The sequence below is a fragment of the Protobothrops mucrosquamatus genome, unplaced genomic scaffold (assembly GCF_001527695.2).
Source record: "Protobothrops mucrosquamatus isolate PMUCROS unplaced genomic scaffold, P.Mucros_1.0 scaffold49, whole genome shotgun sequence".
Classification (NCBI taxonomy): Eukaryota; Metazoa; Chordata; class Lepidosauria; order Squamata; family Viperidae; genus Protobothrops; species Protobothrops mucrosquamatus.
The window spans coordinates 1,108,600-1,127,320 of record NW_015386431.1 but is presented as its reverse complement, the minus strand read 5'-3'; the positions used below and the strand labels follow the sequence as shown (position 1 = coordinate 1,127,320).

The 18,721-nt window shown below is 35.6% G+C and overlaps 1 protein-coding gene across 1 annotated transcript in view; it reads right to left on the bottom strand.

Annotated features, from left to right (window-relative positions):
• Positions 1 to 18,721, bottom strand: part of PTPRR (protein tyrosine phosphatase receptor type R) — a 100,533-nt gene that overhangs the window by 10,812 nt on the left and 71,000 nt on the right. Inside the window, exons 7-10 of the mRNA XM_029283305.1 lie at positions 10,546 to 10,732; positions 8,829 to 8,913; positions 7,304 to 7,383; positions 6,849 to 6,986 (exon numbers count right to left, since the gene is read on the bottom strand). Of these exons, the coding sequence (XP_029139138.1) occupies positions 6,849 to 6,986; positions 7,304 to 7,383; positions 8,829 to 8,913; positions 10,546 to 10,732 (490 nt within the window). The remainder of the gene's footprint in view (positions 1 to 6,848; positions 6,987 to 7,303; positions 7,384 to 8,828; positions 8,914 to 10,545; positions 10,733 to 18,721) is intronic.

Genomic DNA, 18,721 nt, shown 5'->3' with positions numbered 1-18,721 from the left:
TTCCTCCAGGTGCCGAGGAAACTGCTGTGCAACCACACTCTCAACAACCTTCGCCACAAAGCGCAGGTTGGAGACTGGGCGATAATTAGCCAATACATCTGGATCCAGGGAGGGCTTCTTAAGGAGGGGCCTCACCACCGCCTCCTTTAGGACCGCGGGGAAGGCACCCTCCCGTAGAGAAGCGTTTGTAATTCCCTGGGTCTGTGATGGACAGAGTAAGAAAACCTGGTTATTTTCCAGAGACTGCTAATTTTCTTCCTTTGCTATACCAGGTTGCAGAAGAAATACCCATCCCCAAATGCTTTGGAGGGAGGACGTATTCTAATCTAATGTCATTAAAAATATTCCTATTTTCCTTGCAGGATGATTAAGGGAAAATGTGTGAAAGGTTTCTCCACAATATTACTGCTATATAAAATCTGCTTCTGGTTTGATAAACTCATCGCAAAGTCAAAAATATGACTTATTGAGATAAAATGTGTTTATTTAAAATAGAGTGACTATTGAATATATAGTTTTAACCTATGCTTTCATAGTGTTTGGATGCTGTACTTCTTGTAAGTATTTACTGCCCTCTTTCTCAAAAGAAATCATGTAAGAGAAGAAACAGTTTCTGCCATATAAACTATTCTTATAATGATTTGATCAAATATAAGAAGCTCATATAAACATAAATGTCTATGTAGCCTGGAAATTCCTTAAGAAGTCTCAATCTTTTTTATTATGAGGAAATTGCCCCCGTCAGTCTAGAACAATACAGAGAAACAGTATTGTATCGAGTGGGAGCAATTCAGGTAAACACAGGGCTTCCTGATATGTTGAAAATAACTTTGTATTTCTTTCAAATCATTCTTTTCAAGCAGTGTTAGAAGGTTTTTTTTAAATGCTTTTCCTTTGGGGAAAATATTTATTCTGTGTACCATATTATAATGGGATAGGTTTTTAGAAGTATTTTGATCAGTCCTGATAATGCACTACTTATAATATTGCATATTTCTTTAGAAATTATTCTTTTATATGTTTTGATATACACATGTGTTAGGATACTCTTTGTATAGATACCTTTCTACATTCTTTTCCTTGTTAGAACCCAATATTTGTTTCAATAAACAAATTAAACTATTATTTCAAAGTAGAGCTCAACTAATTTCTGATAAATAGATCATTTCAGTTAAAGAATGCAGCAAACGTCACTCTAAGGCAATAAAGAATCATTAAAATATTAGAGCTTCCATATTTAAATACAGATTTAATCAGATTCTATCCCTGACAAATCCAGAAAGAGCTGAAGAACTTTGTGTAATGCCGGGAGGTCACAGTCTCAGCTAGGAATATTGTATCTATAGATGGATGGCTCAATTTAATATAATGCACCATTTTATGGTCATAAATGGCTGAACTGGTTATTATACATTGAGTAATTATTGATGAATGGGATTTTCATAGCAGACAGGAGGAACTTAGATAAGTTTCTTAGATAAGGAGACATTTCTAGATAAGTTTCATAAATAATGGCAAATTTCTTAACAGTGAAAACAATTAACCAGAGGAATGGCTTTTCCTTCAAAAGTTGTGGATACTTCATCATTGGAGATTTTTAAGAAGAGCCTGGACAGTCACTTGTCTGAAACAACAACAACAACAACAACAACAACAACAACAACAACAACAACAACAACAATAATAATAATAATAATAATAATAATAATAATAATAATAATAAAGTTGAAAAGGACCTTGGAGGTCATCTAGTCCAACCCCCTGCTCAGGCAGGAAACCCTATACCATTTCAGACAAATGGTTGTCCAGTCTCTTCTTAAAAACTTCCAGTGTTGGAGCATTCACAACTTCTGGAGTCAAGTTGTTCCACTGATTAATTGTTCTAACTATCAGGAAATTTCTCCTTAGTTCTGGGTTGCTATCAAACAATAGTTACAACAACAATACAAGGAGACTTTTTTGATGATTTAAAGGCAAAAATACGAAAAATGACCTGGCAGAGGAAAAAAGCTAGAATAAGATTGAAAAAGATTGGGGTTCTGATCTATATATGAGATCTAAAATAGAATATATCTAAATAGATAGAATATGTATTCTGAACACAAGACACTGTAACGATTTGAGATAAAAAAAATTTGGTCATATAAAATCTAGAAATATGTTGAAATAAGAATATTATATTGTCATTAGATGGATAAGATAGATGGTAGAATTTATATATAAGGTGTGTATTTTAAATATTAGAATGTATGAGCAATCAGGATAAAGGAATCGTGTTTAAAAATTTGGAAAAATTAAATATTAAATGTAATCTGAATGTTTACAAATAATTAAGATTTGAATTTAAGATATTGTTATGAGTTGAGACAAAGGTTAAGTAAAGCTTAAAAGTATAAGTACTAATAATTAAATTTGTATATGGGTTTGTGGTATAAATGTTGGTGGTTTACTTTTATTTTTTTCCCTCTTTCTGGAAAGGAAGAAAGGAGGAAGTAGAAGGAAGAAAAGAAAAAAAAATATAGCTCCAAATGTGAGATAGGAGACTTAGAAATTGGGATCATTTAAAATGATAAAGATTAAACGTTAAACTTAAATATCAATGGCAAACTAAAGTTAAAAAAAACTTACTAGGTTATTGTCTAAAAGGTGGAATGTCAATTAAGATATGTATAGACTGAAGATTATTGATGAATATTAGAAAGGTATTTTTTGTTTGATTAATAGAATAAGAACTGTATTGGTTTGAACATGACAGTAGATATCTTGGGGGAAAGAGAGGGAATTAGTTTGTTGTAATAATTTGAGATTTGTACTGATGATATTCAAATGTAACGGAATTACTGTGCTCAGCCGCCACGCTACTTTTCTAATATGTAAATGTAATATTGTAAAACCAATAAAAAACTTGAAACCAAAAAAAAAAGGAAATTTCTCCTTAGTTCTAGGTTGCTTCTCTTCTTGATTAATTTCCATCCATTGCTTCTTGTCCTGCCTTCAGGTGCCTTGGAGCAGGGCTTTTCAACCAGTGGTACGGGTACCACCTGTGGAACATTGGCACCTGGCAGGTGGTATGCGACTATCCTAGAAATGTGGTAGCGGGGAAGGGGAATGAGCTGAACTGGTGGCAGCACCGCACAAGCCTGAGTGAGAGATGGCTGGAGCTGCAGGGCTGTCAGGGCTCAGCGGAAGCGCCAGGATCAGCGCTTCTTCGGGGCTGTCAGGGCTCATTGGAAGTGCCAGGATCAACGCCAGGCTCCAGCTGGAGCTCGGCGCTGATCCTGGCGCTTCTGCTGAGCCCAGAAGAAGCGCCGATCAGCTGGAATGTTGCAGCATCTCCAGGATCTTGTGATTTACATTCAGATGCTTGGCAACTGACGGTCACAGAGTCCCAGGGTCATGTGAAGTGACCAAAACCTGCTGCAACCACCCAGAAGACGGGGGGGAATAAAAACCAAACACCCCCTACCCCACCCCTGCTGCCAATCCTCAACAGAAATGCTCACAACAATGAAAACCTCGGACAGGAGGAAGAGTGCCACCGGGTGGGCAGGCAGGTGTCTTGCTCGGCTGTGCCTTGGGGGGCACTTTTTCAGTGCCATTGTAACTTCGAACAGTCACTAAGCGAACTGTTGTAAGTCGAGGACTACCTGTACTTTATCACTTTTTTCCTTTTTTTGTTCATCAAGTTTTTGACACCTTGCTAGGCGACTGGTGGTACTCGGATATTGCCATATCCTAAAAGTGGTACAATGGATGAAAAGGTTGAAAAGCCCTGCTTTGGAGAATAGCTTGACTCCCTCTTTTTTGTGGCAGCCCCTGAGATATTGGAACACTGCTATCATGTCATCCCTAGTCCTTCTCTTCATTAAACTAGACATACCCAACTCCAGAAACCATTGCTTATATGTTTTAGTCTCCAGTCCCCTAATCATCTTTGTTGCTCTTCTCTGTTCTCTTTCTAGAGTCTTAACATCTTTTTTACATCGTGGTGACCAAAACTGGATGCAGTATTCCAAGTGTGGCCTTACCAAGGCGTTATAAAGTGGTATTAACACTTCATGTGATCTTGATTCTATCCCTCTGTTAATGCAGCCTATCACTCTGTTGGCTTTTTTGGCAGCTGCAGCATACTGCTGGCTCATATTTAAGTGATTGTCCACTAGGATTCCAAGATCCCTCTCACAAGGTAGCACCTATACTGCACCTGTGCATTTTGTTTTTCTTGCCTAAATGTAGAACCTTACTTTTTTCACCATTGAATTTCATTTTGTTAGATAGTGCCCAATGTTCAAGTCTGTCAAGATTCTTCTGTATCTTAAGCCTATCTTCTGGAGTGTTAGCTATTCCTGCCAGCTTGGTGTCATCTGCAAATCTGATGAGTCCCCCATCTATCCCCTCATCCAAATAATTGATGAAGATGTTGAAGAGCACTGGGCCCAGAACAGAGCCCTGGGACACCCCACTACACACTTGCCTCCATGTAGATGCAGTTCCATTGAGGACCACATGCTGAGTACAGCCGGTCAGCCAGCTACGAATCCATCTGGCGGTGATGCTGTCTAACCCACATTTTTCTATCTTATCAAGTAGTAGGTCGTAGTATACTTTATCAAATGCCTTACTGAAGTCTAAGTAAACTATATCCACAGCATTCCTCTGGTCCACTAATTTTGTCACCTGGTCAAAGAATGCAATAAGAGTTGTCTGGTATGATCTGCTTTTGACAAACCCATGTTGGCTTTTGGTAATGACTTTGTTTGCCTCTAGGTGTTCGCTGATTCATTGCTTGATTATGTTTTCCAGATATTGAGGTCAGATATTGAGGTCAGATATTGAGGTCAGACTAATAGGTCTGTAATTTCCTGGATCATTTTTTCCCTTTTTTGAGAATGGGAACTACAACAGCTCTTTTCAGTTCTCTGGTAGTTCCCCAGTGCTCCAGGATCTTTGAAAGATATAGTTCAATGGTTCTGAGATCACATCTGCCAATTCCTTCAGAACCTTGGGGTGTAATCCATCTGGTCCTGGTGATTTGAACTCGTCTAGGCTGGACAGGTGCTCACTTACCATTTTCTTGCCTATCTTAACTTGTGTTTCTATTCTGCTTTTTATGGCACATGATAGGTTGGTCTGTTTTTTCCCTTGTTGTAAAGACAGATGCAAAAAAACAAGTTAAATCTGCTTTCTCCCTATTGTCACCTTCTTGCCACTTTCACCCACTAATGAACCAATCATTTCCTTCACTTTTTTCTTGTTTTTTACATGTTGAAAGAAGCTTTTTTGTTATTGTTATTTTTGACTTTTGTCACAAACCTTAGTTCATTTTGAGCCTTAGCTTTCCTCACTTCATCTTTGCAGGCTTGGGCTATTTGCTGATACTCTGCCTTAGTTATGTGCCCCTCTTTCCACTTTTTATACTTGTCCTTTTTATCTTTCAATTTATCAGAGAGTGCTTTATGCAGCCATGCTGGTTTCTTTTGAGACCTGTTATTTTTCTTCTTCATTGGTATTGTGCTAGACTGAGCTTTTATAATCTCACTTTTAAAAATTTCCCAAGCTTCTTGAGTTGTTTCCCCTTGAAGATTCTCATCCATTGAATCCTTTCCAAGCTCTAAGTTTATTGAAATTAGCTCTCTTAAAGTCCAAGACTCTAGTTTGACTATGTTCTATTGCTTGTGCTTGCATAATGTTGAATTCCAATATTGCATGATCACTCCCCCCTAAGGTTCCTGTGGCTTCAACACCTTCTATCATTTCATCTCTGTTAGTGAGAATTAAGTCCAATATGGCTGATCCCCTAGTTCCCTTCTCTACATTTTGGGAGATAAAGTTGTCTGCTAGGTTTGTCAGGAATCTGTTTGATCTTCCACTTGGTGCAGTTTTTGTCTTTCAGTTGATGTCAGGGTAATTAAAGTCCCCCCATTACTATTGTGATGTGTTTCCTATATACCTACCTGACTAGCAAAAAGTTAATCTATTTCCTCTGTTTGGTTGGGTGGCCTATAGTATACACCTATGGCAATGTCATTTTTCCTCCCTTTTATATTGACCCAAATGCATTCAAGACAGTTTTCATTATTGTTGTGCTCTATTTCTGTAGAGATGTAGTTATTTCTTATATAGAGAGCAACTCTACCTCTTTTATTTTATCTGTTTCTTTTAAATAATTTAAATCCCTCTAGCTGTGTGTTCCATTTGTGAGTTTCATCCTACCCAGTTTCCATAATGGCAACAATGTCATATCTGCCCTCATTTATCTCAATTTCTAATTCACCCTGTTTATTGCTCATACTCTGTGCATTGGTGTATAAACATTTAAGTCCTTTATGACTGACCCTGTGTTTACTTTCTACATAATCTGTGAGGGGCCTGAGTTCCCCTATTTCCTTACCATCTGTTTGATTAGTGCATTTGGTATGGCACCCACTATTAAAAGCTTGATTTTGCTTGACAGCAAGGTTGATATTCTTATCCGCACACACATCTATGTTACATGCACTCATAGCCCTATTAGTGTTAGTTTGAGCAAGGGATTCCATAGAAGACATCCAAAGTCCCTTTCAGCTCTATTCTGAAATTGACTCAGAAAAAAATTATTTCTTGTGTTGCCATTTCAAATCTGAAAAGTAATTTGTATTTTTTTTAAAAGAATGTTTTTGCTCATATTGTATAATGTTATTGATAATGTTATCCACACTAAATTAGTTAAGGTGTTTTAATAGAGTGCTATGAAAATTTTTTTTAGGGACTTGAATATTTGATAGTAGTGTTGGTTGTATTGGGTGGGTTGTTTTTTTTTTGGGGGGGGAACTAGACTAGACATGACTGATTAAGCTAAGAAGTCTTACCTCATTTTTCTCCTTCAGCTTTGTGATCATAACAATAACAGGACTGTCTTCTTGCCATACCATCAGCCAGAAATCATTCACGGTATTAATCATAGGACCCTGAGTTGCAATGAAAGCATTCTCCTTGCCAGCATAACCCTAATTTAGACAGAGATGGAATAGTCATATTAAAATTTATGATTATAATGGGCAGAGAAGAAACAAGAAGAGAATTAACATACCTTGTACAATGCTTCAGTTAAAAGGCCAATACACTTTGGAACAATATTTTTGGAATGACTGATCATTTTTATACAGTACATACACAGTCTACTGTCTACTGTCAATAGTAAAAGACAGTGGAAGTTGGTGGCAGAGTACTAAGTTAGGTGTTCTGATAAGAGAAGAACTGAATAAGAAGCATGAAGATGAAATATATGTCGGCAAGTCAGCACACTGCACATCAGTGTACTTACTCTGATGTAGTTAGCATTTATGTAGGTGCTCAAAGCATCCCCTGGGTTCCTTGGTTTCAAATATACCCTGCTTACAGGATCTGTAAAGACAACACAGGTGGAAATGGAAATGAAAACCTAAAATAGTAAAGAGAAATGTCATAAAAGCATAAGGATTCTTTTAAGAAGCTTGATGATTTATGCAATGGTATTGACAGCTATAGATATGAGGGAGTGTTACAAATTCTTCCAAACATTCCAGAAAAGCTGTGAAACAGATACATGAAGGATTCATACTATCTTCTGTCTGCTTTTGAGTTTTGTGCAAAGAAAAAGGGGAGGAGAACCTATTTCCCATATGCATGTCATCTATGCGCAAGGATAGATACCCCAATTTTTTCAATATTTTTGAAGATTTGGAAGTAAGAAGTGAGAAAGTACGTTATATCCTTCTGAAAAAATCTGAAATAGGTATCCAGATATTAAAACCTAGTTTTATCACAGAAATGTAATTCCTGGTCTCCTATTATGTCAGATAAAGTTGTCAGAGATTTGTGTGTACTTCTCTTATTGTGACAGTGGGAGGGATAAATATTGCCACCCTCCATTCCTTCAGAAAGGCCACTACTTGCTTTTGGAGGCACTGCTGTTGAATTTCTACCTGCACCAGAACTGACTATCAAAGCTAAGAGCGAACAAATCCCATCCAATTTAAAGAGTATCCATGTACTTATATGAACATACTCAGTGGTAATTCATTCTGAATAGTAATACACTTCATCGTATTAAAAATATTCAATTAATCTTATTTTTCTGACACATAAATTATTATTTTTTAAATCTCTCTGGGCTGTAGAAACCTGAGTTTCAACTTTACTGCTGTTGCTTAAAATACATCAGCTAAAGAGAAGGGAAAGCTGGGCCCATCTCCTGCTAGATTAATTACTATACTAACTTTCCTAGCAGTGGGCATGACTGCAAACCAAGGATACACACTTTGATGTGGAAAACATTTCTAATCATGACTGCTTAGTACAACTATGGCTCTTTACTGGAGTGAACTGTATTTTGCTTTTTGGTCTATTCTATTTTTCCCTTTTCCCCATTGCTACTTAATCAAAATTAATCTTATGGCTCTTTAGTATATGTTTTAGTAAAATCAAATTGTTGCAGAAACATACTTTGACAGAGGAGAGTAGAAAAATTGAAAATACTTAAGCTTTATTGATATGAACCAACTACATTAACAGACGTTTCCAACAGTAATGTACATTCATAAAGTTTATGGTAGGATAAATGCTTATTTTGTTTTCCATGCAAGTCAGCACATCTATACAAGTTGGGCTTAAGAAGTCAAATGCAGTTCATCAATTGGAGTTGTGATAGCAACAGTAACAACAATGCATATTAAAAAAAACATTATTGCAAACTACTTTGCAATCATCTCTTGCTTTAATTCAAGGGCACCTATAAATTAAGAATTAAAAAGCTGATAATAGGAAAAAGGAGAATTAACTGATAAAAGTATCATTTTAAACTAACTTACTTGGAAGAATGGTTTTATAACGATTTTTGGTTCCATGACTAGGGATGTCTATTTCTTTAGGATTGACAAAATTCATGGGGATTTCCTAAAGAGAAAGAAATAAAACACAATTTTCATTATGAGCAATTCTTAGTATCAATGTTAATAAGTGATTTATTGCAGCTCATAGAAAGGTTTATCACAAAGCCGCAGCATTGTTTTTGTGGGGTTTTTTTTAGAAATAATCTGTTTAGGGATTTTAAGTTAAAAAGCAATAAGAGCATGGGATTTATTAATTTATTAATTTAGATTTATAGTCATCAAAAGACTCTAGGGAGCCTGCAAAGTTAAACAGAATAAATAATACATATAAAACCACATACGTACTGTACATATAGTGGTCACTTTTATTGGTCACTGTTCAGCTTCAAAACTACCTCTCCAAAAATCTCAGAATAAAAATATCATCCTGGTCAATTTCCAGTGGAAAGCCTGATTCATAGTTTGACTTATGTTTGATCACTACATTTGTTTTATTTTGGTATGATCTCAAATCAGATAAGCCAATGAGTGCTTGCTCAGCCTTATTCAAAACTATTTGTGCTTAAGACATTCTATGCTATGTAAATCTCTAGAGCAGTGGTGGCAAACCTATGGCATGGGTGCCAGAGGCGGCACTCAGAGCCCTCTCTGTGGGCATGCACGCTGTCGCCCCAGTCCTAGGCCTTCAACTGGGTTTTATAAAAAAATTTTGCTTTAGGCCTCCACCACCATGTACAAAAAAAAAAGGTTCAATCAATCAGTCAATTTCAACTTCTCGCGGGAAAAAGAAAGATCTTGCAAAGTTGGAATTGATTGATTGAACTTTTTAGTCCCACCCAGTCTGCTGTTACCACCACAGCCATGCCCACCCAATGGGCCACACTCACCCAATGGGCCACACCCGCCCAGCACCCGACAATGTATAAGTGGGTTTTGGGTTGCAGTTTGGGCACTCGGTCTCTAAACGGTTCGCCATCACTGCTCTAGAGAATTGAAGGTCTACATAGAAAATCCTGTTTTATAACAAGGAATAGAATTCAGCAACTATTTACTCTATTGTGTTTTAGTGAAATCATGAAATAATGCCAGGACATCTTTGTTCCAAATCCTTAAATCTTTTACTTTTTTATATGTGTACTAAAGAATGTCATGGTTTTGACAGACAGAAACAAATAAAGCAGAACTCCGAGGCTTGCAAATTCCTCAAAGAACATGTTTATTAGTTACAAAGTATTGGCACATCAAAAGTGAAACCAAATCTAGAGACACACGTAACAATACCCCAATACAAACCCCTAAAACTATGCAAGCAACTACGTTCCCCAATACATCTTCTTGGTGGGCTTTTTACGCAATGCCCAGCCTGCAGTTTCTGGAGCTGCCGATGACCTTGTTTCCCATGGGACAAAAGATTATTTAGACTAGTGAAGCACCTGGGCAACCCCCCTCCCTCCGTTCTATGTGGCAACCGAAAATGAGTAGGGAAAATGGCTGCAGCCATGCTCATTTGTAGAGTTGACAGCAGTGCAGCTTTAGAAGATTGGTTGGGCATCTCCAGTTTACAACCCTGCCATTGCCCTTGCTCAAGCAAGGGATTAGGTGGTACAGTACAAATGCCAGAGGTATATCATTCTGGAGACCACAGAAAGTTACAACTTTTTAATTTTAAAACAACAAAGCAGTATTACAGACTTACCATGAATTCTGTCTGAAGTAAATGAGAACTTTCAACTACATCTTTTAATTGCTCTTTGGTCAACATTCTGCTAGCTGACTGTAGATACTCCATTGCTACTTTTTCCCTTGGGGTTGGCACAGCTATTAAAGGTTCAGCACATCCTAAGCTGCTCATATCTAACGTGAGCGAAACGTTGGATCCCCGTCTGTATGATAACAAATATAATATATATTTGTAATTAACTCTTTATGTGAACCTACCTGATAAATTGAAACTTGATAGGTAATACTTGCATAAGAAATTAAGCATATTTATTGGAGAATAAATGCCACTGAATACAGAGAAACATATTACTATGTAAAGGGTCTCTTTGGAATTTCTTTATGTTGGTGTTTGCACCACAAATAAGGAAAAGAAAATTGGTATAGAAAAAAGTATATAAAAACACTTCTCAAAAAAATTGAACAACATATCTAAGTTAAATGTTTGTGCACTCGTGTGGCTTGGGGAAGAATGAAAAATTAATGTGTTTTAAAAATATTAAACTTAAAATGTATCTATATGTTTCTCAAGACCTCTTCCAAATATTGTTCCAAATTTGCAGAACCAATTGTTAGTAGAAGGTAGATGAAAGACCCAACTAAATAGCCATTAACAAAATATAATTTGACTTGTACTAGCTGGAAAAAGTCAAAATAGGATCACTTAGTTTTGGAAAGTTATTGTTAATTGGATGAAAATATAGTAAGGGGAGTTATCTTCCTCTTCTTATTTCAGAAATTTGATTGCTTTATTTTTTGAATCTTGGTATGTATTAGGCAGAAAAACTGGTTTGAAATATTTTGTCTTATCAGCACTAAGTATGGACTGAAATTGTATTAACCCAGAATGTATCACTAAAGATGTTTTGCTCTGTTTGTAGCATAAATACCAGTCTTCATGATGGCAGGATTCATAAAGACATTTCCAGTTCAAAAGCATTCCCGTGCCCTGGTGAAGCTAAATCTTTCTCTGAGTTTTTGAGCCAGATTGACCTTTGGCTTTATTTAAAGCAATATTGAATAAGCTGACAATACAGAAGAAAAAATGCAATCATTTATTCTTGTCAGTGACCTTAAACAGGTTATCTTATAAATTGCCACCATAGTTGGATCACAGATTTTTCACATCCATTGACTGCTTGCAGAATCAGACTTGATAATATATAGGAGTTACATTTCTATTTTATGGACTTCCCCATTTGAAAAATGGGAAGGTAAAATCTAGTATCTTTTCTCACTAAAAATTTGCTTTAAGGCATTGCTTTATTGAACAGGTCTCCCTAGCCAGTTTTCCCAATTTGAAATTACTCTATATATTTGTTACTTATTGTAACAAATTGTATTTATTGTACAATTTTACTTAAAGTAAAAGGATGCTTGCTACAAATATTTATTAACACCACCAGATATAAGGCAATGTATTTATCATGTCCCATTCAGGATCTGATGGGGATCTGATGGTTCCTTTTCTGGATGAATTTCCCCTTCACATTAATCACATGGCAATGCTTTTGAGAGTTGAAAGCATGAAGTAATAAACTTTATTTAAAATGCCAGGAAGTCACCTGGCATAACATTATGCGAATCACTGAAATAATAAAATACAAGTGGAAGGTAGCAAATTGGAAGAGACTGCCAAACATTATGGTTTACACCTAAAAGCTGGAGAACAACTTGGAAACACTGTGATTTGTAAATATTTAAGTATTATTAAAGTGATAAGGGAGAATCAATATGCCAATTAAGAAATGACTAAATTTAAAATAGCAAAATAAAAGAGATTGGTTAGATAACCTATGTGTCTGCTACCTATATGTTAATTGTTGATGAGCAACCTCAAGACCATATCTCTTTCCTTCTTATGACTCTGTAGTTTTAAAGTAAACTTCAGAAGGACACCTTCAAACAGAAGACTGAACATTAGGCACTTGGTGTATTATTGGACTAACCATCATTCCATCAGACTGAACTTCTATATGCTCCAATATATTTGAAGCGAGGGAGCAATTCTGCCTGCACCCTCCTTTGTGGACTCAATTATTTTTTCTTCCCTGAGATGAACACTAGTTCAATGGTAACGCTGATAGTAAAGGCCTTGCTAGAAGAAATAGTTTTTATTTCTCTCTTAAAAAGGAGATTCTAGATCTTTAAGGATATGCTGATCTCAGTCAATGGACACAGATCTAAAAGCTCCCCTACATCCACTTATCCACAAGGAAGATATTGTTTCTTGTTAAATGGGCATTACTGAAATTAGTTTAAAACATAACAAACCAGTTGTGATGATGCCAAGTGAGGTATTTTTTTTTTACTTTTCCTACTTTGTAGATATGACACCAGAGTTTATAACTAAATGCTAATGCAAAATATATTGTATTTTACTGTTGAGTCAAAACAGAATGTTATATTTACACCCCAAACCAATTCCTGTATCAATTTCTTGGCAGTTATTTAAAAACAGTTCAAAATGTTTACAATGGAGCAACTATGTGGGAGAAAGGAGGGAGAGAACATGAAGTAAATCCAGCCAATTCTTTGTTACACTGTACACAATCTTACCTCTCTAAAAGTGTCTTTAGATTTCCTAATAAAAAAGCATAAATACATATTGTTTTATAACAAAGCACAATTGAAATATTGATATTTTCTTTGGCTTTGACATTGTTTTATCAGTCAATCATGGCAAAAGGGTTATTTCCTCTGAAACAAAAAATGTAGCAAGAACTAATTATATCTTTGAATTTATGGCTTTTCCAGTTCAAGAGATTAATAAAGAAAATTGGTGTTGAGAAGCAAATTGATTCCTCTCAGCTGATCCAAAGATATGTTCATTAGATAACAGTACAGTAAAATAATATAAAGAAAGAAAGAAGTATGGAAAGAAACAAAAAAATATCTGCTATTTGCACAGTTTAATTATAAAAATAGAATTATAGCAAATAATGCTTCCAAAGGCTATTTCATGTAAGAAGTAAGGATTACATTAATGTATTAAAGCTCCCAATAATGTTTTACAAGGTGGATTGAGACTGAATCTCACTGACCTAGAAAAAAAAATCAAGACATCCCCACACTGTGATATCCTGTCAGTAGACAATATTAGACAATATGATTTGAAGAAGCCAGATCTTTAAGGCCTCCATCCTTCAAGGAAAGGGCAAATCTTGGAGGATAATCTGGTCTTACAAGTTGCAGCAAGTAGTTGCTCAGGTGTAGCCAATAAATACATTCATTTATTTACTGACTCTAATGGATAATTGACATTTATCACTGTTTCTTGGACAACAGCAGGCCTAAGTTTTCAATGTATATGGAGGTGCCTATACAAAAAAATCTGGAAATTATACTTAGATTAGAATATAACCATTAGATTGTTAACTAGATTGCAAAATTATGGTTATCCTATCTATTCAGTCCTGATGCCTATTTTTATTCAAAGCTCCCCTTCCTGTCCCATAAACCCAAATACCTGACATTAATTATGGGTTAATTTGCATAGTATGTCATGGCTGAAAGGCAACCTTCTATATAAATTCAGGAATTCATATTCTAAAATAAGTGGGGATAGAATTAAAGAGAGATTTTAGTGGAAAAATAAATTCATGTAATATAATTAAATTATTAATGCACATTGTGCATTTTAGACATAGGAAAAGAGTGAAGGAAAGAAGATTGCACAATCTAATCCAATGGAACTGATTCATTAGTATCTCCTGAACACAAGAAGACAGTAGAGTGATGATACAGAACTATGGATTTACTTTCTTTGTCTATATCTCTGCCAGCTTTTTATGTAAGAGATTGCTTTTCTCTGAAGCCATCCTTTCTGCCTTTCTTCAAAGCATGCAGACACAGACACAAACGCACAGGGAATGTTTGCTTTGGGACTCTCTGTCTGATAAGAGGTAGCTAGCTAGTTCTAGGTCAGGGGTAGGCAACCTTGGCTCTTTTATGACTCGTGGACTTCAACTCCCAGAATTCCTGGGCTAGCATGGCTCAGCTTGGAAACCTCTCCCTTTCCCCTCAGCATGGCTGGCTCAGGAATTCTGGAAGTTTAAGTCTACCAGTCATAAAAGAGCCGAGGTTGCCTACCCCTGTTCTAGGCTTATAATGTATTCTAAGCTATAAATAAATTTCCTTTCTGTGATAATCATAAAAATACTTGATTAATAATTGCTCAAATAGTTTTCCAGGTTCAACCCACTCACAGGCAAGACCACGACCATCAACCTTCAATACCCTTTTCACTGAGAAAAGTTTTAATATGAATCATAATAGCCATATATTCTTTCTATATGTCATATTCCATGTTTATGAAGTAATTTGAATCAATATTAAGTTACTCTTACCTACTTAATTTTACATATTTCGACAATAGGTTTTATGGTGTTGGTTTCCAAACAGCCTAATCCGTGCTATAGATTTGGACATTTTTAGAGGATGTCAATTTTTAGAGGATGAAGAGTGTCATGGAATTTAACTGAAAAATCTCTTCAGGAAGCTCCACCTATTCACTTTATGTTGACCAATCTGACGAAGCCCATAAATCACTGAAGTGGTCATTTTCTGCCTTTCCCTTAAAATGAATTCTCTCTTCACTTTTGGTGATTATTTTAACCAGTAGTTTCTGCAATCTTTAACACCAGGCTCTGAATATCATTTTTAGCATTGCAGTACCCATCCTGATTTCATTCACTCATTCATTTTCTGGACAGGGCAAAGAATTATGCATAACTGATTGAGATTCTCCCTCCCCTTATCCATTATTTCTGCCTTTTTTTTCTTTGTAACTGCAGGTATAGAGGCTTCTGCATTCCTCTATATGCATTTCTGAAATGCGATTCAATGAGTGGAGTTCTTTGTTGTATAGTGTCAACAGGAGAGAGATGGGAGGAAGACATTAATTAATCAGCAGAACTACTTGCCTTTGCATCACAAAGAAAAAAAATGGTTTGCATTTTAAGTGTGCATGTGTAGGCTCCTCAGATACCTTTTGAACAAAATATGGATGTACATGCACATACTGTAGTTTAGCTACATTAAATATTCTATATACACAGTTTAAAAAATTACTTGTGCCAACAACTATGGGTACAAACCTATCTGAAAAGACACTAAAGCAGCAGATCCAAAGATGCAAACTTTTTGGCAATGTGGGATCCTTTGCCAATGTTACCATATCTAGTTGGAGGAAAATACACAAAGAATTATCCCAAAATGTTGAGAAAATTAATATACATGCAACAGGAGAACATTGTATTCAAATAATGTGCTTGGACTATTCAGGCAATCAGTAATAAGAGAACTTAGCATCCTTTTAGGTATGTAATCAGTAAGAAGACTTCTTATAAAATATCAAAGCTTATAGATAAGCTATTCAGAAGCTGATTCCCTGTGCAACCAAGAGGCAGTTATTTCAACCACTTTGCCTTATTTTCAGTTTGAGTGAGAGCTATCCAAAGTGTGAAAATAAAAGTGCATAAATGAATGAATTACGGTTGAGTATCATTGTTCCTTATTTTGGAGAATCTGTTCCTTATTTTGGAGAATCCTTTCTTCCTTAATAAAAATGTGCCCTATCAAATTTTTATCTGATGTTATAGTCTGATATTTGGATAAGCATAATTTTATTCTTTAGCAATCTGGCTGAGTAGGTATAATAGCCTTGCTTTATTTGTTAAATAAAATCAGCTAAAGTACTTCTTCCCTGGATGGATACAATCTCCCGCAAACAAAATAGAATAATTGCTGGATTGCTGGAAACCTAAAGGCACTAGGAGATAATTTCAAAAATAACTATCAATTGAGCAGCATTTTCAGTATTTAGATTCAGATTCAAAATCACTTCCAAGCATTAGTCAGATTACATTATGCCACAAAGGAATGAAGGAAATGATTTTCAAAAGTACTTCTATACTAAATTTTAAGCAATTGGTATCTGGTTGGGACAGGAATCATTCCACATCCTGTGCAGGAAAAGAGCTGAAAGAAAAACATTTCAGTTTTCCCTCATTTAATCAGCCTTTCTAAAATTCTGTCAATTCTCCTATTTATCCCAAAAATTAGGAACAGATTATTGATTGAAAGATAAACAACTCCTGTCTACACCTCTCAATTAACTCCACCATCAAATGGAGATTATCATGCAAACCAGGTTTTCAGATGAAGGGATAGAAACATTCACAAGGAACCTAGGTGCAGAATGTTCAGTTACGGTCTGGTAAGATCATGAAATAGAAATCAGAACAGGCTATGTACATTGAAGCTGATTTGATTCTCAAGAGCTGGAAACATCAGTAGAAAAAAATGACATGTAGTCTTTCTCCAAATTGATGTTCTTGGAGGCAACCCCCCCCCATTAATTTTGGAGCAAAAATAAAAAATACATGAATTGATCCGCAGATCAGCAAAACAGAATTAGTTTTACAATAGTCTTGCAAAGACTCCAAAAGGACACATTGTCACTTTCCAGATGTTTCAACTGTATAAACTTTTACCAATTTATCAGGAAACCGACTGATCCTCATATTATATTTCTGAATATTATTAAAAGATTAATCCAAATATGTATTAAAATAATTATTGAGGTTATTATCTGTTACTAAATGCTTAACTGAGTCACTGAATCAAAAATACTTAAATAGTGTTGTGGCTACTGGCCAACTACCCCTTTGTATAGTAGGTTGCCTGTTAATCATCTAATATGATTGATTGATGTTTCATCAATGGAAGCTAATGATTATTTCCTTTTATTGTCAACTAATTTTTTTTCTAGGTTTAATATAGACTGGAAAAATCTTGAGCTCTAAATGCTTTGAACAATCTTATAATTACTAAAACAAAGTCATGATGAAAGAGACAAGGAAGGAAAAGTGATAGCAATCACATACTGTAGCTTGTACAATTATATAAGAAGCCGGCACAGAAATGTAAATGGGAATAATAATGATAATGATAATGAATATAATGATCATAATGATGATGATGATGATGATGATGATGATGATGATGATGATGATGATAATAATAATAATAATAATAATAATAATAATAATAATAATAATAATAATAATAATAATAATACAGAGTTGGAAGGGATCTTGGAAGTCATCTAGTCCAACCACCTGCTCTATACAGTTTTAGACAAATGGCTATCCAGTCTCTTCTTGAAAGCCTCCAGTGATGGGACACCTACAACTTCTGAAGGAAAGCCATTCCATTGGTTGATTGTTCTCACCATTAGGAAATTTCTCTTTAGTTCTAGGTTACTTCTATCCTTGATTAGTTTCCATCCATTGATTCTTGTCTTGAAAAACACTAATATATTGATAATTCCAGCAATACCTCAGAACTCCCAGTGCTTCCTATTTCTATACGCATGTTTCACTAACTGCAGCTGCAGCTGCCACTATGCATTTAATTATGTTGAAAAGAATTGGTTCTCAATTATTACGTTCACAGCAAGCAACAAACGAAAGGCACATTTGTTTACATATAGCACACTATATAATAAATATTCTCTATTAGAGACCCTTATGCCTGAACTGAAAAAAATATTGATCACTCTTATTTGTAAAACATAACTGCAAAACAGCTGCTCTGCAGTCTGACAGAGAACATGGCAAAAGAATTATGCAGCCCATCTGTCATGTGTGGTCAGTATTCTTTATAAATTGTATGGATTCTGTATAAAAAGCATGATACATGCTTTTCTGAAGGAAACTAAAACAACCCCATTGCACTGAAGAAATCAATAGCATAATAGTGTACTAACAACATAAGAGCCATACTTGATGAAACTTCTAGGGTTGTAATCTGCACATATTAGAAGTTTGGTGAAGGTTGATATAAACTTTATAATTTGGTACTGGCTAATTTGGAGCCTGAGATTGGCTTGGTGCTCTTTTTTTTATATAAATTTTTTAATTAATTTTTCAATTAAAACAACAAGTAAAAATGATGCATATATATACACCAACAAACAATAAAGATACTCAAAACATTTTCGGATACACTCGGCAGTCCCCGCCTTGCCTCCACCCTCATCCACTTTACCTCTCCTTCCTCCCCCTAAACCTACAACCTCTCCTCCTTTTCTTACCACCTCTCTACATCCCCTTCGCCTTCTTAACCACCTCATCGAGTGCAACTTG